The 23,473-nt window shown below is 42.4% G+C and overlaps 2 protein-coding genes across 3 annotated transcripts; one reads left to right on the top strand and one right to left on the bottom strand.

Moving 5' to 3' along the window:
• The first annotated feature begins 774 nt into the window (after nucleotides 1-774).
• Nucleotides 775-2,423, top strand: LOC127334282 (probable aldo-keto reductase 2). Its single transcript, XM_051360701.2, has 5 exons — nucleotides 775-1,056; nucleotides 1,130-1,333; nucleotides 1,428-1,600; nucleotides 1,734-1,836; nucleotides 1,923-2,423. Exons 1-5 carry the CDS (start codon nucleotides 826-828, stop codon nucleotides 2,262-2,264), a joined length of 1,053 nt encoding a protein of 350 aa, XP_051216661.1. The 5' UTR covers nucleotides 775-825; the 3' UTR covers nucleotides 2,265-2,423.
• On the bottom strand, nucleotides 2,170-5,218 carry LOC127334281 (pentatricopeptide repeat-containing protein At2g13600). Of its 2 annotated transcripts, none has more exons than XR_007872063.2 (2): nucleotides 2,474-2,657; nucleotides 2,170-2,304 (listed from the first exon to the last, which is right to left on the bottom strand). XR_007872063.2 is itself a non-coding variant. In XM_051360700.2 (2 exons), the coding sequence occupies exon 1, from the start codon at nucleotides 5,001-5,003 to the stop codon at nucleotides 2,823-2,825; it is 2,181 nt and encodes a 726-aa protein (XP_051216660.1). In that variant the 5' UTR covers nucleotides 5,004-5,218; the 3' UTR covers nucleotides 2,196-2,304; nucleotides 2,664-2,822. The 2 variants fall into 2 exon arrangements, 1 of the variants encoding a protein (XP_051216660.1); XM_051360700.2 differs by lacking the exon at nucleotides 2,474-2,657 and adding an exon at nucleotides 2,664-5,218 and having other exon boundaries at nucleotides 2,196-2,304.
• Between the last annotated feature and the right edge of the window lie 18,255 nt (nucleotides 5,219-23,473).

A 23,473-nucleotide genomic window follows, 5' to 3' on the forward strand; every position in this document is an offset into this window, starting at 1 on the left:
CATGGGAGCATATGCTCCTGTTACATAGCAAAAATATTTTAAAATGTTAGAAAAATCTAAACAAAAGTTTGGTGGGTATGTATCAATATTATATGTGCACGCCAAGTTTCGTGAAAAACTGTCATTTTTTGTATCCTACGTAAAAACACCGGACATACAAATTATCGGTTTTCCGTGAAACGACTTTCTAGACACGTATGCTATCGAGATGTACACGTCAATATTTTATTCGAATTTTTTTAACGTTTCCAACTTCGTTTAAAAGACTCCCGGGTGCCAGGACGTCTCATCAAGTGCCAAATACAATTATTTTATAGATCACAAACAAGCAAATTGGTTGGCATTAGGACTTATGTTTTCTTTTATATTTTGCGATGGACTTGGTCAAGTAACGTGCACACATGGTATACGTCTCACATTTTACTATTACAGAAAACTTGACTTGGAGCACCTGCAAGTACATTATTATGAATTCATGATCAAAATAGATGATATAATCATAGAAATGAGGGCAAAAGAGACTAGAGAAAGTTCTGTCACTCAGTGTGACACCCGTTGAGAGAAGAAAGTAGTTGTGTACGCAGTGACGTTCTGCAGAGATAAACCCGACGGCTAAAACCGATGATGTAGTGAGAGAGCTCCTTTTTAGTCCCAGTTATAATATCCTAATGCGACTTCATGACCCTCCACCGTGTATGCGTGGCAGTACTGCGTATATGTTTGACTATTTCTAGAGCGTTGTACTTGGCCAGTACCTCACTACAAATAGCACTTGGGCGATGCACTGAACACACACAAATCATTATCATCAGCATCACAGACGCCATGGCTTCTGCTGCAACTCCGGTGGTTGTGCCGCGCATGAAGCTGGGCTCGCAGGGGCTGGAGGTCTCGGCGCAGGGCCTCGGCTGCATGGGCATGTCAGTCGCCTACGGCGAGCTCAAGCGCGAGCCGGACTTGATCGCGCTCCTTCAGCACGCGGTCGCCGCCGGCGTCACCTTGCTCGACACAGCCGACCTCTACGGGCCTCACACCAACGAGATCCTAATCGGCAAGGTCGTCGCGGTTCTCGGTTGGGTTCTTTTTTGGGTATATGAATGTGCGCTCATGGGGTTCCATGTAATGGCAGGCGCTGCAAGGCGGCGTGAGGCAGAAGGTGGAGCTGGCCACCAAGTTCGGCGTCCTCGTCTTAGCCGACGGCAGCTGGGATGTCCGCGGGGACCCGGCGTACGTGCGGGCGGCATGCGAGGCCAGCCTCGCCCGGCTTGGCGTCGACTGCATCGACCTCTACTATCAGATTCGTATTGACAAGAATGTCCCCGTCGAGATCACGGTCAGAACCTACTTATATGTTCACTTCATTTAAACATTGAGAACTTCATCGTCGAAGACACTGATGAGCCTGATTTCTTGACTTCCGTCGGCAGATGGGTGAGATCAAGAAACTAGTCGAAGAAGGAAAGGTAAAATACGTTGGGTTATCTGAAGCCTCGGCGTCCACGATCAGAAGGGCACACGCAGTTCATCCTATTACTGCCATCCAGCTCGAGTGGTCCCTCTGGTCAAGAGACGTTGAAGAAGATATAATACCCACTTGCAGGTATTTGCAACAATATCTACCTAATCTTGTCCCCATTTTTTTTCCAAGAGTAATTTCACAATACATATCAACTGTTCCTCCTGCTGTATATAATTCTACAAACAACTTCCTAATTAATTGTTTTCCTTCTCAGAGAACTTGGCATTGGAATTGTGGCATACAGTCCACTGGGTAGAGGCTTCTTATCCACTGGACCTAAACTGGTGGACACATTAACAGACAACGATTTTCGCAAGGTGAATGAAGAGCTCTACCCATGATCACCCTACAAGCCGCTAGCTAGCTTACTTCTTTTCTAACAAATATCTCAATGCATTTCCAGTATCTACCACGATTCCAACCCGAGAACATGGAGAAGAACGCCGCCATATTCGAGCATGTGAGCGAGATGGCTGCCAGGAAAGGATGCTCGCCCTCGCAGCTCGCGCTGGCCTGGGTTCACCACCAGGGAGACGATGTGTGCCCCATACCTGGCACCACAAAAATTCAGAATTTCAACCAGAACGTGGGTGCTTTGTCTCTGAAGCTCACGCCCGAGGAGATGGCTGAGCTCGAGTCATTTGCCGCCATGGATGTTGTGCACGGTGATCGCTACCTCAACATTCACCCCAACACCTGGAAGGACTCTGAGACCCCTCCCTTGTCATCATGGAAAGCCACTTAGATATTCCTTATGGGATTTGATGTGTGGACGATTTGTGCCCCTGGTTCAAAACAGTTGCACATGATTAAAATGATTCAATAAGAAGTCTGTTAATCATATAATATGAAGTATTGAGCTAATGGAAGTGGAAGACAATATACTTGGTGTAATTAACATGAAGATCCTACTTATGAAATGATGACATGCACTACAATAAAACCACCACATACCATGGTATGTTACGTGGTAGAAGGGCATTTTTTTCATTGCCAAAACGGGTTCTACCACATGCACGAACTGTACGCAGTTTCGTTTCATAATCAATTAACCTTACTGATTATTTTGTCCCCTTGAGTAGCTTATGCATTGTGTGATACTATAAAAGACGTGCTTCAAATCCTTCATTAACAGATAAGGTACCTGCATTCAGAAAATCTTAAATCAGTAGCAATGTTGTCAGCCATGAGGATTCAAAGAGACTGCCAATTTTATCCGTGCAAAAGAAAACACTTGGCCATCCAAATTGGCTCACACAAATGCATGAACACAAATCCTCAGCAGGACCTATCAAGTTTTTCATCAACTGACGGGGAGTAACAATTCGGGCTCATCAGTTTCAGAGAGCAAGGATATATTAGAAACTAAATGTTCTAGCATCAAGTATATATCATCTCTCTCTGGATGATTCCGGTCTTCCACGAGGAATACATGAACTATATCTTTTAGCTCAATCCAACTGCACCCTGGTTCCTTCTTCATGTCGAGATTCCTCAATCTTGTTCTTACCTTCACAACATCATCCCACTTCCCCAATTTAGCATAGATATTAGACATAGCAACATATGCAGATACATGCTTTGTGCCCATGCAAAGCAACTTTTCAGTAACTTTTTCACCCATCTCCAAGTCCATTGAATACCAGCAGGCAGTGAGTAGGGCTCCCCATACCACCCCATCTGCTGGTACAGGCATTTCAGAAATGAACTTCTCAGCTTCTCTGATACGTCCGGTCCGACCGAGAAGATCGACAACACAGGTATAATGTTCCACAGTTGGAACTAGTCCATAGCTTTCCATGGAGTGGAAGAACCTCATCCCCTTGTTAACTAAACAAGCACGAGCACTGGCCATAAGGAGGCCCAAAAAAGTGATCTCATTGGGATTGATATCCTGCTTCAGCATTCTCCCAAATTCAACTATAGCTTCCAGCCATTGACCATTCTGTGCAAGCCCATTAATGAGTGATGTCCAAGAAGCAACATTTGGCGACATGATGCAACAAAATGCGCTTCGTGCATCACTGACACACCCACATTTCATGTACATATCTACAAGAGCTGTCCCAACATAGCCATTGGACTCAAAAGGAGTCTTGCAGAGGTGAGCATGAACCATTTTGCCTTGCTCGATGGTTCCAACAGTAGCACAGGCCTGCAATAGAGCAGGGAATGTTGACGGGCTGCATGCAATGGATAATCGGCACATGACCACAAATAGTTTTAGAGCTTCTGAAGAATGATCATTTTGAATGTAACCAGAAATCATCGAATTCCATGTTATCGTGTTTCTTTCGTCCTTTATCTGCTCAAACAGCTTTAGCCCCTCCTCCAACTTTCCATTCTGGAGAAGAACTGACATCATGGAGTTTAAGGTCACGATATTTCTCCGAGGCATCTTCTCAAACATCCTCTGGCAATGCTCGAGCCTCCCTTCAATACCATATACTTTAATCATCAGATTGTAGGAACCTGAATCATGCTCTGGCATCTGCGAGAAAACAATCTTTGCTTCCTCCGTCCTGCGCATTGCTACAAGCCCAGCAATTAATGTATTGGATGTGATCAAGGACGGCATTTCCAGGTCACTGTAAACCAGCAAGGCATCACCCACAGCATCAGAACTGCAGTAGAGATCCACAAGAGCACTGGTGATTAACTTGTCAGACCCAAACCCACTTCGAATCAAACAGCCATGAACAGATCTCCCAAAATCCAACGCTCCCATCTTCACACAGGCCCTCAAAACACTGTCGAAAGTGAACTCATTCGGCATCACGCCGTCATCCCCCAACATCCGCACAAACAACCAGATCGCTTTGCGACAGAGCTCACCTGCTCCCCGTGCATGGCCTGATATAACAGCGGTCCACGCAAACACATCGTGGGGCGCAGGCATCCGCTCAAGAAGGTCCAGGGCGTCACTCGGCAGATTGAACCTCACGAGCGCGACTACCATCGGGCTCCACAGTAGCCCGTTCCTCGGATGAAGGGAGTCGAAGAGCATGCGTGACGCGTGCAGGTCGAGACACGAGGAGTAGAAGTCCAGAAGGGAGGCCCCAACGACCTCCACGCTCTCAGACCCGGACTTCACCACCTGGCAGTGCACCTGCGCCCCGAAGCGAAGGTGGCGACCGCGGGCACAGGCGCCAAGCACCGACGCGTAGGTGGCCTCGCTCGGGCTCAGGCCCGAGCGGTGCATCTGCGTGGCTACCTCCAGCGCGTCAAGTGTGTTCCCGCGCCTCGCGTGGCCCGCGACCATCGCGTTCCAGGTGACCACAGTCCGGCGCGGCATATCGTCGAACAGCCTGCGGGCGGCCGCCATGTCGCCGCTGCTGAGCAGAGCTGTGAGCCGCATGTTTTGCGCCGGGATGGATGCATCTTCCTGGGGCTGCGTCGACGAGTGGCGCGGCGGGAGCCTTCTTGCGTGGGTAGCTGGTGGTCTTGGTTTCCAGAAGGCGGAATGTCTGGACCTGGAGAGCATGCAGTAGTCCCGCGGAGGCCGGAAGGGGGCTGCGTGGCGGCGAGGCGGCGAGACGCCGGTGTGCTGGTGGCTAAGCAGTGGCGGAAGAGGGTGACGCTGAGGTGATGACCGCAAGTAGCCGGCCAAGGAATCTGTCGAGCGGCCGGCCGGCGCCGCTCAGGGCGGACACGGCTTGTTTGACTAGTTTCTCGTGAACACGACGATGCTTGCGAATTTAGAATTTGTCAAAAGCATAATGCATTCGGTGTATTTTATAGGTACGGATGTACTTTCTCTGTCTTAAAAAAACTGTTATAAAAGCGCAAGCAAATAACGAATAACGAAACAAAACACACGCAGGGACAACCTGATAAGCTCATCCTCTGCTGATGGTTCACTGTCAAATCTGCCTACAATCTCTATTTCATGACCAACACCATCTTTGCCTGCGCCAAGCCGATCTGGAGGTCCAAGGCTCCCATGAAGTGCAAAATTTTTATGTGGCTCGTGGTACACAAAAGATGTCTCACTGCTGACATTTTGGAGAAGCGCGGATGGCCTCATAATGCGACCTGCACTCTGTGCAATAATGCTAACGAGAGCTGCACCCACTTGTTTGTCCATTGCCGGTTCTCGCATCAGGTGTGGAGCAAAGTGCGGGATTGGGCTAAAGCCGATTTTCCCATCCCAAATGATGACTTTTTGAGTACAGAGGACTGGTGGCTGCAAGCAAGGAAAAAGGCTCCAAAAATTTTGCGGAGGGATTTCGACACGGTGGCCATTCTAGTGCATTGGCGGATCTGGAAGGAACGGAACGCCCGCATTTTTCAGCAGAATTTCTGTACAATTGGGAGGGTTGGAGGGAGGCTGGTTGCATTGAAGCTTTTTAGTGAGTTGTCTCTACCTGTATACGGCTGAGGTTTCTCTTAAAGCCTTCCCTCCATTGTATTGGAGGTCTTTTGTTTCCTTTATTCGGCTACCTCAGCCGAGTTTGTACCAGACTTTGTACCTTCTTTTCTTCTACCTTAATGAAGTTCGGGTCGGCCATAGGCCCTTCGAAAGATTTAACGTGGAAAACCCCTTCCAACACAGAAGGTGAAAAAACCACGGGCGCCAGCCAGCAAAATTTCACTATATCGGGGAGTATTTACAAATGTTGTGGGTTATCTTATAATCTGATAAACCCTAGCCGGCGGCTTACAAGATGTATATATAGGCAATGCCAACGATCCGTACCGTACTAACGAGGATATGAATTTGGTAAACCCTCGCTCCGTTCGTCAGAAGTTAGCCTTCATTTAGTATATGAATTTGGATCACAATACAACAAACTCCACCTTGAGACAAATTCTATCTTGTAGCATGAACTTCAACAATCTCCTGAACAACAAAGAAAAACATTTGTTGGCGCCAACAGCCACTTGGGCTAAACAGTTATACCAACCAAGCTCGAGCAAAACTCAAACTTGGAAACATGAACTGGTTTTGTCATTATATCAGCAGGATTATCATGAGTACTTATCTTGCATACCTTCAGTTTACCTTGAGCAACAATGTCGCGAATATAATGGTACTTGATATCAATGTGCTTTGTCCTCTCATGGAACATTTGATCTTTAGTAAGGTATATTGCACTTTGACTTTCAGAAAACAAGTTAATGCAAGAATCATCTCCACAAAGCTCAGCATACAAACCTTTCAACCAAACAGACTCTTTGCAAGCTTCATTAATTGCAATATATTCTGCTTCGGTCGTAGATTGGGCAACAACAAATTGTAACGTTGCCTTCCAACTTACAGCACATCCACCAACAGTGAACACATAACCTGTGAGGGATTTTCTCTTATCCAAATCGGCAGTAAAATCTGAATCCACATAGCCTACGAGTCTCTCACCGGTCTTGCCAAACTTCAAGCAAGCTTTGGATGTGCCACGAAGGTACCTGAAAATCCACTTAACAGCTTTCCAATGTTCTTTACCAGGATCAGACAGGTATCGACTAACCAAACTCATAGCATATGATAAATCAGGACGAGAACAAACCATGGCATACATCAAGGAACCAACAGCACTAGAATATGAAACTCGAGACATGTATTCAATATCTTCATCAGTAATAGGACATTGCAATGCTGACAATTTGAAGTGAGAAGCAATTGGTGTACTAATAGACCTTGCATCATGCATATTAAAATGATGAATAACTTTCTGAATATAATTTTGCTGACTAAGAAATAACACACTAGATTTTCTATCTCTTGTAATTTCCATACCTAGTATTTTCTTAGCAGCACCAAGATCCTTCATCTCAAACTCACTACTTAACTGTGACTTTAAAGTAGTGATCTCTTTCTTGCTCTTGGCAGCAATCAACATATCATCAACATATAACAGCAAGTATATTGGCGATCCATTAACAAATTTGATATAAACACAACTATCATACTTAAATCTCTTAAACTCATGTGCAAGCATAAACGAATCAAACCTTTTATACCACTGTCTTGGAGACTGTTTCAAACCATAAAGGGATTTTTTCAACTTGCAAACAAGATCCTCCTTAACAGGCACAACAAAACCTTTAGGTTGGTCCATGTATATCTCCTACTCAAGCTCACCATGCAGAAAAGCGGTCTTTACATCTAGCTGCTCAAGCTCAAGATCATACATAGCCACAATACCAAAGAATGCACGAATGGAACTATGCTTCACAACCGGAGAGAATGCATCATTATAATCAATACCTAGAATTTGGCTGAAACCTTTTGCTACTAACCTTGCCTTAAACCTCGGAGGCTCATTAGGAGACAAACCTTCTTTTCTTTTAAATATCCACTTACAGCGGACAACCTTCTTTTGTTTAGGCAAGGGCACAACATCCCATGTGCCATTCTTGTCAAGCGACTGCATCTCCTCTTGCATAGCAGAAATCCACTTCATGCGGTCAACGGATGCAACGGCCTCAGTATATGTAGCAGGTTCAGTATCATGCTCCACCTGTTCAACACTACTCAAAGCATGATGAACAAGATTACATTCTTCAATTAAACGAGGACGTGGAGCTTTGTTACGCCTCGATCTATCAGCAGCAATGGAACTATTTGTTTGCTGCAAAACATGTGGTGAGTGCTGCACAACAGTGTTCTCATTTTCAGCAACATCATTTTCTTTCTCCTCCACGTGCTCCACCTGCACGCTAATCCTCTATTGTTCATCATCAGAATTATCAGAAAAATCAACAGCATCAGTAACATCTGTAGATGAACTCTTATAAAACATGACAGCCTCATTAAAGACAACATTCCTGCTATGCAAAACTTTCTTAGTTTCAAGATTCCATAACTTATATGCCTTAACTCCTGAACCATAACCAAGAAACACACACTTAACAGTCCTGGGCTCTAGCTTTCCATTATCAACATGAGCATAAGCAGTGCAACCGAAAACTCTCAATTGTGAATAATCAGCAGGTGAACCAGACCATACCTCAATAGGAGTTTTCTTATCAAACGGAATGCAAGGTGACCTGTTTATCAAGTAACAAGCGGTGGAGGCTGCTTCAGCCTAGAAACATGTATGTATACCAGCATTGGACAACATGCAGCGAGCCTTGGAGATGATGGTTCTGTTCATCCTCTCTGCCACACCATTCCGCTGAGGAGTATATGGGATGGTGTGGTGCCTGACAATGCCATCGTTGCTGCAATAATCATTGAAAATAGTAGAACAAAACTCCATGCCATTATCAGTACGAAGCAATTTAACTTTCTTTTCTGTTTGCTTTTCTACCATAACTTTCCACTTTCTAAAAGCATCAAACACATCAGATTTATGTTTCAGAAAGAAAGGCCACACTTTTCTGGAGTAATCATCTATGATAGTAAGCATGTAATTTGCACCACCAAGAGAAGTCTTGCGGGAAGGTCCCCACACATCAGCATGCACATAATCTAGAATCCCTTTAGTGGTATGAACGGAAGCATTGAATTTAACTCTTTTATGCTTACCAAAAATGCAGTGTTCACAGAACTCAAACTTACTCAAATTGCAGCCATCTAGCAGGTCTCTCCTGTGCAATTCTGCCATGCCATGTTCACTCATATGTCCAAGACGCATATGCCACAAATTAGTTTTACCAGGTTCATCAGGAATAACAGCAGTAACAATACTAGACAAAGTGCTACCTCTAAGAACATATAATTTTGCAGAATTCATATCACCAATCATGTGAACGAGAGAACCTTTTGATACCTTTAGAACTCCGTGAGAACCGGAGTGTTTGTACCCATCAACATCAAGGGTACTGAGAGAGATCATATTTCTGACCATGCCAGGTATGTGTCTCACATCTGTCAGAGTGTGTGTCATGCAATCATGCATCTTGATCTGAACAGAGCCAATTCCCACGATCTCACGTGGGTTGTTATCTCCCATACGCACAACATATCCACTCTGCACAAACTCATAAGAACTGAACCAATCTTTGTTACAGCAAATATGAAACGAACATGCAGAATCAAGGATCCACTCATCATTACCAGAAACACAAACAACAAACACAACTAGGCAATCGCCATTAGGATTATCACCGGAAACAACAGCAGCCTTACCATCACCCTCAGATTTGTTTTTCGGTTGGTAAGTACCGTTTCTTTTCTCTTTGTTCTGCAACTTCCAGCAATCATCAATATTGTGGCTAGTTTTCTTACAATACTTGCAGAACTTACCATCTTGTCCCTTGGACTTTGAGCGAGCTCTATCGGTCTTGCTCTTATCTTTGTTGTAGTTGTTGTAGTAGTTGTTTCTGTTCTCGGTCCTGCCTGGGACCTGCAGTGTTTCTGCCTTAGATGACGAACCCTCTGCATGCACCATAGATTTCATCTTTTCCCTCTGCTGGAGGGCCTCATAAACTTCGGCAAGGGTTAGTTCATCACGACTGTATAACAAGGTGTCTCAAAAATTCGCAAAAGAATTAGGCAACGGGACTAACAGTATAAGAGCTAGATCCTCATCATCATATTTTACCTCCATGAACAGCAAATCAGAAACGATCTCTTTAAAGATCGATAGGTGATTCATCATTGACGCACCTTCTTGCAGCTTGTGCGAGAACAACTTCATCTTCACGTGCATCTTACTGGTTAGATCTTTGGACATGCAGATCGATTCCAGTTTCAACCACAGCGCCGCTGTGGATTTCTTAGCCAGCACTTCCTGCAAGATATTGTTGGATAGATGAAGCTGAATTAATGAAAAAGCCTTACGATATTTCCTCTTTTCATCGTCGGTCCAGGTCTTGGCATCTTTCTTGCCAAATCCATCAAGAGCTTCATCCAGATCAGAAAATTGGGTAAGGATCGCCCTCATCTTCACTTGCCACATAGAAAATCTCGTGGTGTAATCCAGCTGCGGTAGATTGAACTTCAAGGAAGACATGTCGCAAAACCCTAGATTGAAACACGGGCTCTGATACAACTTATTATAAAAGCGACAAGCAAATAACGAAGAACGAAACAAGAACACACGCATGGGACACAAGATTAACATGAAAAACCCCTTCCAACACAGAAGAGGAAAAAACCACGGGCGCCAGCTGATACGTCTCCGACGTATCGATAATTTCTTATGTTCCATGCCACATTATTGATGATATCTACATGTTTTATGCACACTTTATGTCATATTCGTGCATTTTCTGGAACTAACCTATTAACAAGATGCCGAAGTGCCAGTTGCTGTTTTCTGCTGTTTTTGGTTTCAGAAATCCTAGTAAAGAAATATTCTCGGAATTGGACGAAATCAACGCCCAGGTTCCTATTTTGCCCGGAAGCATCCAGAACACACGAGAACCGCCAGAGAGGGGGCACAGGCCCACCAAACCATAGGCCGGCGTGGCCTAGGGGTGGCCCGCGCCCCCCTATAGTGTCGTCGCCTCGTTGACCTCCTGACGCCGCCTCTTCACCTATTTAAGCCCCCTCCACCTAAAACCTCGATACGAAAAAGCCACGGTACGAGAAACCTTCTAGAGCCGCCGCCATCGCGAAGCCAAGATCTGGGGGACAGGACTCTCTGTTCCGGCACGCCGCCGGGACGGGGAAGTGCCCCCGGAAGGCTTCTCCATCATCACCACCGCCATCTTCATCAACGCTGCTGTCTCCCATGAGGAGGGAGTAGTTCTCCATCGAGGCTCGGGGCTGTACCGGTAGCTATGTGGTTCATCTCTCTCCCTATGTACTTCAATACAATAATCTCATGAGCTGCCTTACATGATTGAGATTCATATGATGATGCTTGTAATCTAGATGTCATTATGCTAGTCAAGTGAATTTTACTTATGTGATCTCCGGAGACTCCTTGTCCCACGTGTGTAAAGGTGACAGTGTGTGCACCGTGTGGGTCTCTTAGGCTATATTTCACAGAATACTTATTCACTATTATGAATGGCATAGTGAAGTGCTTATTTATATCTCTTTATGATTGCAATGTGTTTTGTATCACAATTTATCTACGTGCTACTCTAGTGATGTTATTAAAGTAGTTTTATTCCTCCTGCACGGTGTAATGGTGACAGTGTGTGCATCTGTGTTAGTACTTGGCGTAAGCTATGATTATGATCTCTTGTAGATTATGAAGTTAACTATTGCTATGATGGTATTGATGTGATCTATTCCTCCTACATAGTGTGAAGGTGACAGTGTGCATGCTATGTTAGTACTTGGTTTAGTCGTATTGATCTTTCATGCACTCTAAGGTTATTTAAATATGAACATTGAATTGTGGAGCTTGTTAACTCCGGCATTGAGGGTTCGTGTAATCCTACGCAATGGTGTTCATCATCCAACAAGAGTGTAGAGTATGCATTTATCTATTCTGTTATGTGATCAATGTTGAGAGTGTCCACTAGTGAAAGTCTGATCCCTAGGCCTTGTTCCTAAATATCGCTATCGCTGCTTGTTTCTTGTTTCTTTGCGTTACTACTTTGCTGCGTTACTACCGCTTGTTTCTTGTCCTGGGCAAAGCACTTTTACGTGCCGTTGCCACTGCTCATATATATTCATACCACCTGTATTTCACTATCTCTTCGCCGAACTAGTGCACCTATTAGGTGTGTTGGGGACACAAGAGACTTCTTGCTTTGTGGTTGCAGGGTTGCATGAGAGGGTTATCTTTGACCTCTTCCTCCCTGAGTTCGATAAACCTTGGGTGATCCACTTAAGGGAAAACTTGCTGCTGTCCTACAAACCTCTGCTCTTGGAGGCCCAACACTGTCTACAGGAAAAGGAGGGGGGCATAGACATCAAGCTATTTTCTGGCGCCGTTGCCGGGGAGGAAAGGTAAAAGGCATTCATACTTCGGTCCCAGGTAACAGTACTTTTCTGGCGCCATTGTGTGTGTGCTCGAAGCTATTTCCCTTAGATCCTGCAATTGCATCTTTTTGTTTCTTGTTTTACACTAGTTAGGCATAATGGACAACAATGAGCTTCTTACTTTATTTCCTGATTTAAGACATGGATGGGTTGATCCGAAAATTAAAAAACCCATGGAACATATTAGTATGAACGCAATCACTGCTAATACTATGGATAAGTCTAAGCTTGGGGAAGCTAGTTTATATAAAAAAAAAATCTTTTTTGCTCCTCAGCTTTGGAAGAAATATTTTGCTCTGATAATGCTTTATCTCCCATATGCGATAACTCTAATGATGCTTCTGATATTTTAAATCCACCTGCTGAAAGTATTCCGTATAAAATACCTATGAAAATTATTGAACGTGTTATGGACAACCACTATAAAGGGGATGGAACTGTCCATCCTAGAGATCATTTACTGTTTTTGCACGAATTATGCGGATTATTCAAGTGTGCAGGTATCTCTATGGATGAAGTGAGGAAGAAGCTATTCTCTGTTTATTTGTCAGTAAAGCGGCGCATTGGTATAAATTGTTGGAGAATAGACATTCTCTTGGTTGGGAGGAAATTGCATCTCTCTTTTATTCTAAATTTTATCCTCCTCATGAAGTGCATATTGATAGGAATTATATTTATAACTTTTATCCTCGTGATGGAGAGAGTATTTCTCAAGCGTGGGGGAGACTGAAGTCACTAATGCTCAAATGTCCCATTCATGAGCTCCCCCGTAATGTTATTGTTAACAATTTTTATGCGAGGCTTTCAGGACAACACAAGGACTATCTGGACGCGTGTTCGGAGGGATCTTTCACAAGCAAGGAGGTTGAAGCTAGGTGGGATCTTCTTGATCGGATTAAGGAGAACGCTGAAGGATGGGAGAACAATGAAGGTAAAGAGTCAGGTATAAATTATGATTATGAATGCATTGAAGCTTTTATGGATACCGATAAATTTCGAAATATGAGTGCTACTTATGGTCTTGACTCTCAAGTTGCTGCAAATCTTTATAAAGCCTTTGCTTCTCATTTTGAATTGCCTAAAAAGAATTTTGATAAGTATCATGAACCTTTTAAAGAGGCTTGCATGAAGAATGAAATTGTTGTTAATTATTGCAATAAGCATGCTCAAACTCCTAAGAATGCTATTTCCTATAAGCATGTTAATTTTTGTGGAATACATAGACCTTGTGGAATTAATCAAATCAAAGATGAATATTGTATCCATCATGCTAATGAAAAAACTAGAAAGTGGCTTAGGGCTCTAGATGATCTTGGTAAAAAAGTTTGTGCCCTCTATCCTTTTATTTGTGAAGTTTGCCATGAAGTGGGTCATTTTAATTTTCAATGCTCCTCCAATGATAATTTGAACCCAATGAGTGCTGCAAATTTGTATTGTGATGGTGAAATTACTCCTAATCAGCATGATGAACTTACTTTATTTTTGGGGTGTGAAGAAGCTGTAGAAAAATCTCTTTGTTACATATGAGTGATCTTGATATTGATGATGTCCTGCATGGGTGTTTTTCTTATTGCATTGATAATAGCCATACAAATACTTACATACAAAATATTTTAGAAGATGACACCTTGCCAAAATATGATAGGACCATTTGTGTGTTTTCAACTAATTAATGAAAAGGAGGGATCCTCCCAAGTTTCTTCTATTGTTTCTGAAAGTAAATCAGGTTATGCGGACAAGCCACCCTTCAAGCCTCTTCCTCCTAAAGAAGGGAACGAGGAGAAGGAAGAGAAGAAGAAGAAGAAGAAGAAGGGAACGAAGAAGAAGAAGAAGAAGAAGGAGAATAAAAAGAAAGAGGTAACGGCGTATCCCCGCGTGAATGAGATAACGCTAGGTAACCGTAAGTATGTTGCTGATACGTCTCCGACGTATCGATAATTTCTTATGTTCCATGCCACATTATTGATGTTATCTACATGTTTTATGCACACTTTATGTCATATTCGTGCATTTTCTGGAACTAACCTATTAACAAGATGCCGAAGTGCCGATTCTTTGTTTTATTGTTTTTGGTTTCAGAAATCCTAGTAAGGAAATATTCTCGAATTGGACGAAATCAAAGCCCAGGGGCCTATTTTTCCACGAAGCTTCCGGAAGTCCGAAGACGAAACGAAGAGGGCCACGAGGCAGCCGAGCATAGGGCGGCGCGGCCCCCGCCCGCAGCGCGGCCCTATGGTCTGGGCACCTCGTGCCGCCTCTTGACCTACCCTTCCGCCTACTTAAAGCCTCCGTGACGAAACCCCGATGCGAGAGCCACGATACGGAAAACCTTCCGAGACGCCGCCAACGCCGATCCCATCTCGGGGATCCAGGAGATCGCCTCCGGCACCCTGCCGGAGAGGGGAATCATCTCCCGGAGGACTCTACGCCGCCATGGTCGCCTCCGGTGTGATGTGTGAGTAGTCTACCCCTGGACTATGGGTCCATAGCAGTAGCTAGATGGTTGTCTTCTCCCCATTGTGCTATCATTGTCGGATCTTGTGAGCTGCCTAACATGATCAAGATCATCTATCTGTAATTCTATATGTTGCGTTTGTTGGGATCCGATGAATAGAGAATACTTGTTATGTTGATTATCAAAGTTATATCTACGTGTTGTTTATGATCTTGCATGCTTTCCGTTACTAGTAGATGCTCTGGCCAAGTAGATGCTTGTAACTCCAAGAGGGAGTACTTATGCTCGATAGTGGGTTCATGCCTGCAATGACACAGGACGATGTGAGAAAGTTCTAAGGTTGTGTTGTCTGTTGCCCCTACGGATAAAACATTGATGCTATGTCTAAGGATGTAGTTGTTGATTACATTACGCACCATACTTAATGCAATTGTCTGTTGCTGTGCAACTTAATACTGGAGGGGGGTCGGATGATAACCTGAAGGTGGACTTTTTAGGCATAGATGCAGTTGGATGGCGGTCTATGTACTTTGTCGTAATGCCCAATTAAATCTCACTATACTCATCATGATATGTATGTGCATGTTCATGCTCTCTTTATTTGTCAATTGCCCAACTGTAATTTGTTCACCCAACATGCTGTTCGTCTTATGGGAGAGACACCTCTAGTGAACTGTGGACCCCGGTCCAATTCTCTTTACTGAAATACAATCTACTGCAATACTTGTTCTACTGTTTTCTGCAAACAATCATCTTCCACACAATACGGTTAATCCTTTGTTACAGCAAGCCGGTGAGATTGACAACCTCACTGTTTCGTTGGGGCAAAGTACTTTGGTTGTATTGTGCAGGTTCCACGTTGGCGCCGGAATCCCTGGTGTTGCGCCGCACTACATCTCGCCGCCATCAACCTTCAACGTGCTTCTTGACTCCTACTGGTCCGATTAAACCTTGGTTTCTTACTGAGGGAAACTTGCCGCTGTGCGCATCACACCTTCCTCTTGGGGTTCCCAACGGACGTGCCAACCACACGCATCAAGCAAATTTCTGGCGCCGTTGCCGGGGAGATCAAGACACGCTGCAAGGGGAGTCTCCACTTCTCAATCTCTTTACTTTTTTTTGTCTTGCTTAGTTTTATTTACTACTTTGTTTGCTGCACTAAATCAAAATACAAAAAAATTAGTTGCTAGTTTTACTTTATTTGCTATCTTGTTTGCTATATCAAAAACACAAAAAAATTAGTTTACTTGCATTTACTTTATCTAGTTTGCTTTATTTACTACTACTAAAATGAGTAATCCTGAAGTTGAAGTTCGTACGTTTAAGCAACAAGGGGGAGAATGTTTAAGAGATGCTTGGTATAGAATTAGTAATGCCCATAATAGGTGCACTAAGAAACACTCCACCACTATTTTACTCAGGAATTTTTATGTTGGTATCTCTAGCTGGAATAGGCATGTTCTTAATTGTATCGCAGGAGGTAACTTCTTAAGTACCCCTGCATTAGAAGCTAGCTGCATTATTGAGAGTCTATTTGGAATACCCCCTGTTGATAAAGTTAAAACTGAAATCTCTCTTGAAGATGTTATGAAAGAATTGGAAACCATAGAGAAAAATTTTCCAAGTATTGAAGCTAAATTGGAAGTGTTACTTGATAAAACTGATGAACTTGATAAATCCTTAGTAGGAATTGATGAAAGAATTAGTGTCCTAGGAACTTGTGTTGTCCATGATGATCAAATCAATAGGATTGATGAACTTGAAAAGGCTATGGGAACCTTGGGTTCAACATTTTCATCTCTTAAATATAAGGAGAAAGCTTATGTGGGTAAGGAGCAAAAGTTTATGTATGTCTCTAAAGTGCCTAAACCAAAGAAGTATTATTATAGGCCTAAAATTGACAAAACCCTTAGTACCACTGCGGATGGGGGAGCTCATAATAATGATACACCATCTCTCGATAATACTTGATACACACTTTCTGCGCCTAGCTGAAAGGCGTTAAAGAAAAGCGCTTATGGGAGACAACCCATGTTTTTACCTACAGTATTTTGTTTTTATTTTGTGTCTTGGAAGTTGTTTACTACTGTAGCAACCTCTCCTTATCTTAGTTTTGTGTTTTGTTGTGCCAAGTTAAGCCGTTGATAGAAAAGTAAGTACTAGATTTGGATTACTGCACAGTTCCAGATTTCTTTGCTGTCACGAATCTGGGTCTACCTCCCTGTAGGTAGCTCAGAAAATTAAGCCAATTTACGTGCATGATCCTCAGATATGTACGCAACTTTCATTCAATTTGAGCATTTTCATTTGAGCAAGTCTGGTGCCATTTTAAAATTCGTCAATACGAACTATTCTGTTTTGACAGATTCTGCCTTTTATTTCGCATTGCCTCTTTTGCTATATTGGATGAATTTCTTTGATCCACTAATGTCCAGTAGCATTATGCAATGTCCAGAGGTGTTAAGAATGATTGTGTCACCTCTGAATATGTTAATTTTTATTGTGCACTAACCCTCTAATGAGTTGTTTCGAGTTTGGTGTGGAGGAAGTTTTCAAGGATCAAGAGAGGAGTATGATGCAACATGATCAAGGAGAGTGAAAGCTCTAAGCTTGGGGATGACCCGGTGGTTCACCCCTGCATATATTAAGAAGACTCAAGCGTCTAAGCTTGGGGATGCCCAAGGCATCCCCTTCTTCATCGACAACATTATCAGGTTCCTCCCCTGAAACTATATTTTTATTCCATCACATCTTATGTGCTTTTTCTTGGAGCGTCGGTTTGTTTTTGTTTTTGTTTTGTTTGAATAAAATGGATCCTAGCATTCACTTTATGGGAGAGAGACACACTCCGCTGTAGCATATGGACATGTATGTCCTTGGTTTCTACTCATAGTATTCATGGCGAAGTTTCTCCTTCGTTAAATTGTTATATGGTTGGAATTGGAAAATGATACATGTAGTAATTGCTATTAATGTCTTGGGTAATGTGATACTTGGCAATTGTTGTGCTCATGATTAAGCTCTTGCATCATATGCTTTGCACCCATTAATGAAGAAATACATGGAGCATGCTAAAATTTGGTTTGCATATTTGGTTTCTCTAAGGTCTAGATAATTTCTAGTATTGAGTTTGAACAACAAGGAAGACGGTGTAGAGTCTTATAATGTTTTCAATATGTCTTTTATGTGAGTTTTGCTGCACCGGTTCATCCTTGTGTTTGTTTCAAATAAGCCTTGCTAGCCTAAACCTTGTATCGAGAGGGAATACTTCTCATGCATCCAAAATACTTGAGCCAACCACTATGCCATTTGTGTCCACCATACCTACCTACTACATGGTATTTTCCGCCATTCCAAAGTAAATTGCTTGAGTGCTACCTTTAAAATTCCATCATTCACCTTTGCAATATATAGCTCATGGGACAAATAGCTTAAAAACTATTGTGGTATTGAATATGTAATTATGCACTTTATCTCTTATTAAGTTGCTTGTTGTGCGATAACCATGTTCACTGGGGACGCCATCAACTATTCATTGTTGAATTTCATGTGAGTTGCTATGCATGTCCGTCTTGTCTGAAGTAAGAGAGATCTACCACCTTATGGTTAAGCATGCATATGTTAGAGAAGAACATTGGGCCGCTAACTAAAGCCATGATCCATGGTGGAAGTTTCAGTTTTGGACATATATCCTCAATCTCAAATGAGAAAATTATTAATTGTTGTTACATGCTTATGCATAAAAGAGGAGTCCATTATCTGTTGTCTATGTTGTCCCGGTATGGATGTCTAAGTTGAAGAATAATCAATAGCGAGAAATCCAATGCGAGCTTTCTCCTTAGACCTTTGTACAGGCGGCATAGAGGTACCCCTTTGTGACACTTGGTTAAAACAGTGCATTGTGATGATCCGATAGTCCAAGCTAATTTGGACAAGGTGCAGGCACTATTAGTACACTATGCATGAGGCTTGCAACTTATAAGATATAATTTACATGATGCATATGCTTTATTACTACCGTTGACAAAATTGTTTCATGTTTTCAAAATCAAAGCTCTAGCACAAATATAGCAATCGATGCTTTTCCTCTATGGAGGACCATTCTTTTACTTTCAATGTTGAGTCAGTTCACCTATTTCTCTCCACCTCAAGAAGCAAACACTTGTGTGAACTATGCATTGATTCCTACATACTTGCTTATTGCACTTATTATATTACTCTATGTTGACAATATCCATGAGATATACATGTTACAAGTTGAAAGCAACCGCTGAAACTTAATCTTCTTTTGTGTTGCTTCAATGCCTTTACTTTGAATTATTGCTTTATGAGTTAACTCTTATGCAAGACTTATTGATGCTTGTCTTGAAGTGCTATTCATGAAAAGTCTTTGCTTTATGATTCACTTGTTTACTCATGTCATATACATTGTTTTGATTGCTGCATTCACTACATATGCTTTACAAATAGTATGATCAAGATTATGATGGCATGTCACTCCAGAAATTATCTGTGTTATCGTTTTACCTGCTCGGGACGAGCAGAACTAAGCTCGGGGATGCTGATACGTCTCCGACGTATCGATAATTTCTTATGTTCCATGCCACATTATTGATGTTATCTACATGTTTTATGCACACTTTATGTCATATTCGTGCATTTTCTGGAACTAACCTATTAACAAGATGCCGAAGTGCCGATTCTTGTTTTCTGCTGTTTTTGGTTTCAGAAATCCTAGTAAGGAAATATTCTCGGAATTGGACGAAATCAAAGCCCGGGGGCCTATTTTTCCACGAAGCTTCCGTGAAGTCCGAAGACGAAACGAAGAGGGGCCACGAGGCAGCCAGAGCATAGGGCGGCGCGGCCCCACCCGGCCGCGCGGCCCTATGGTCCTGGGCACCTCGTGCCGCCTCTTGACCTACCCTTCCGCCTACTTAAAGCCTCCGTGAAGAAACCCCCGCATCGAGAGCCACGATACGGAAAACCTTCCGGAGACGCCGCCAACGCCGATCCCATCTCGGGGATCCAGAGATCGCCTCCGGCACCCTGCCGGAGAGGGGAATCATCTCCCGGAGGACTCTACGCCGCCATGGTCGCCTCCGGTGTGATGTGTGAGTAGTCTACCCCTGGACTATGGGTCCATAGCAGTAGCTAGATGGTTGTCTTCTCCCCATTGTGCTATCATTATCGGATCTTGTGAGCTGCCTAACATGATCAAGATCATCTATCTGTAATTCTATATGTTGCGTTTGTTGGGATCCGATGAATAGAGAATACTTGTTATGTTGATTATCAAAGTTATATCTACGTGTTGTTTATGATCTTGCATGCTTTCCGTTACTAGTAGATGCTCTGGCCAAGTAGATGCTTGTAACTCCAAGAGGGAGTACTTATGCTCGATAGTGGGTTCATGCCCGCATTGACACACAGGACGATGACAGAAAGTTCTAAGGTTGTGTTGTGCTGTTGCCACTAGGGATAAAACATTGATGCTATGTCTAAGGATGTAGTTGTTGATTACATTACGCACCATACTTAATGCAATTGTCTGTTGCTTTGCAACTTAATACGGAGGGGTTCGGATGATAACCTTTGAAGGTGGACTTTTTAGGCATAGATGCGGTTGGATGGCGGTCTATGTACTTTGTCGTAATGCCCAATTAAATCTCACTATACTCATCATGATATGTATGTGCATGGTCATGCTCTCTTTATTTGTCAATTGCCCAACTGTAATTTGTTCACCCAACATGCTGTTCGTCTTATGGGAGAGACACCTCTAGTGAACTGTGGACCCCGGTCCAATTCTCTTTACTGAAATACAATCTACTGCAATACTTGTTCTACTGTTTTCTGCAAACAATCATCTTCCACACAATACGGTTAATCCTTTGTTACAGCAAGCCGGTGAGATTGACAACCTCACTGTTTCGTTGGGGCAAAGTACTTTGGTTGTGTTGTGCAGGTTCCACGTTGGCGCCGGAATCCCTGGTGTTGCGCCGCACTACATCTCGCCGCCATCAACCTTCAACGTGCTTCTTGACTCCTACTGGTCCGATTAAACCTTGGTTTCTTACTGAGGGAAACTTGCCGCTGTGCGCATCACACCTTCCTCTTGGGGTTCCCAACGGACGTGCCAACCACACGCATCAGTTGCTCCTAATGATTATTGTGATAATGAATCTGAATACGATGATCTTCCTATGCCCTTTACATACATTAGCAATCATGATTTGAATGAGCACACTACTTTTGATATTGCAAATCACTGGGAAACTAATTCTGAAAATGATGATGACAATAATTGCCATAGTGTCAGTGCTATCCATGCTTCCTCCCATAATGATATAGAAAGCTCTAAGCTTGGGGAAGAGGTGTTTGAAAATCCTTTTGCTACTGGTCATTATGTTCTTGATACATCTCCTTCTAATAACAATGATGGTATGGACACAGATAAACCGACTGTGAAAGATAACTATTATATTTCTTATGATGACACTGTGCCTCCGATCTTTGATGATTATTATAAAGAATGCTATGATATAGGTTATAACTATCCTTATGAAACTTGTCATAGTCATGATTGGATTACCAAAAACAATTCCCTTAATATGCAACTTGTTTACCATGTTCAAATTCTTGATAATAATCTTGCTCCAATTACTATTAATGAGAATAACTTTTCTTATGCCAAATTTAATGATACTTCTATGCATATGAACCATGATAAGAATGTTTTAAGTGATGGGTATATTGTGGATTTCATCAATGATGCTACTGAAAGTTATTATGAGAGAGGGAAATATGGTTATATGCATCTTAATAATATTAAGTTTCCCCTCTTTATGTCGAGAATCTTGAAGTTACTCGTGTTTTATCCTCTTATGCTTGTCACTTTGTTCTTCACGAATTCATTTGTGTACAAGATTCCTCTTCATAGGAAGCATGTTAGACTTAAATTTGTTTTGAATTTGCCTCTTGAAGCTCTCTTTTGCTTCGAATACTATTTCCTGCGAGTGGATCATTAAAACTGCTGAGCCCATCTTAATGGCTATAAAGAAAGAACTTCTTGGGAGATAACCCATGTGTTTATTTTGTTACAGTAATTTTGTTTTATATTTGTGTCTTGGAAGTTGTTACTACTGTAGCAACCTCTCCTTATCTTAGTTTAGTGTTTTGTTGTGCCAAGTAAAGTCGTTGATAGTAAGGTTCATACTAGATTTGGATTACTGTGCAGAAACAGATTTTTTGCTGTCACGAATCTGGGCCTAATTCTCTGTAGGTACCTCAGAAAATTATGCCAATTTACGTGAGTGATCCTCAGATATGTACGCAACTTTCATTCAATTTGAGCATTTTCATCTGAGCAAGTCTGGTGCCATTTTAAAATTCGTCTTTACGGACTGTTCTGTTTTGACAGATTCTGCCTTTTATTTCGCATTGCCGTTTTTGCTATGTTGGATGGATTTCTTTGTTCCATTAACTTCCAGTAGCTTTGGGCAATGTCCAGAAGTGTTAATAATGATTGTGTCACCTCTGAACATGTGAATTTTTGATTATGCACTAACCCTCTAATGAGTTTGTTTTGAGTTTGGTGTGGAGGAAGTTTTCAAGGGTCAAGAGAGGAGGATGATATACTACGATCAAGAAGAGTGAAAAGTCTAAGCTTGGGGATGCCCCGGTGGTTTATCCCTGCATATTTCAAGAAGACTCAAGCATCTAAGCTTGGGGATGCCCAAGGCATCCCCTTCTTCATCGACAACATTATCAGGTTCCTCCCCTGAAACTATATTTTTATTCGGTCACATCTTATGTACTTTACTTGGAGCGTCTGTTGTTTGTTTCTATTTTTGTTTTTGTTTGAATAAATGCTTGTGTGGAAGAGAGACACGCTCCGCTGGTTCATATGAACACATGTGTTCTTAGCTTTTAATGTTCATGGCGAAGGTTGAAGCTGCTTCGTTAATTGTTGTATGGTTGGAATCGGAAAATGATACATGTAGTAATTACTAAAATGTCTTGGGTAATGTGATACTTGGCAATTGTTGTGCTCATGTTTAAGCTCTTGCATCATATGCTTTGCACCCATTAATGAAGAAATACATAGAGCTTGCTAAAATTTGGTTTGCATAATTGGTCTCTCTAAAGTCTAGATAATTTCTAGTAAGGTGTTTGAACAACAAGGAAGACAATGTATAGTATTATAATGCTTGTAATATGTCTTTTATGTAAGTTTTGCTGTACTAGTTCATACTTGTGTTTGTTTCAAATAACCTTGCTAGCCTAAAACCTTGTATCGAGAGGGAATACTTCTCATGCATCCAAAATCCTTGAGCCAACCACTATGCCATTTGTGTCCACCATACCTACCTACTACATGGTATTTCTCCGCCATTCCAAAGTAAATTGCTTGAGTGCTACCTTTAAATTTCCATTCTTCACCTTTACAATATATAGCTCATGGGACAAATAGCCTAAAAACTATTGTGGTATTGAATATGTACTTATGCACTTTATCTCTTATTAAGTTGCTCGTTGTGCGATAACCATGTTCCTGGGGACGCCATCAACTACCTTTTGTTGAATATCATGTGAGTTGCTATGCATGTCCGTCTTGTCTGAAGTAAGAGAGATCTACCACTTTAATGGTTAGAGCATGCATATTGTT

This window comes from Lolium perenne, chromosome 2, assembly GCF_019359855.2.
Source record: "Lolium perenne isolate Kyuss_39 chromosome 2, Kyuss_2.0, whole genome shotgun sequence".
Taxonomy (NCBI): domain Eukaryota; kingdom Viridiplantae; phylum Streptophyta; class Magnoliopsida; order Poales; family Poaceae; genus Lolium; species Lolium perenne.

Excerpts from the sequence above, each read along its gene's own strand:
- LOC127334282 (XM_051360701.2), top strand. The coding sequence starts at position 826 with ATGGCTTCTGCTGCAACTCCGGTGGTTGTGCCGCGCATGAAGCTGGGC. Across the intron at positions 1,057-1,129 it reads ACGAGATCCTAATCGGCAAG|GCGCTGCAAGGCGGCGTGAG; the intron begins GTCGTCGCGGTT and ends ATGTAATGGCAG. Across the intron at positions 1,334-1,427 it reads ATGTCCCCGTCGAGATCACG|ATGGGTGAGATCAAGAAACT; the intron begins GTCAGAACCTAC and ends TTCCGTCGGCAG.
- LOC127334281 (XM_051360700.2), bottom strand. The coding sequence starts at position 5,003 with ATGCTCTCCAGGTCCAGACATTCCGCCTTCTGGAAACCAAGACCACCA.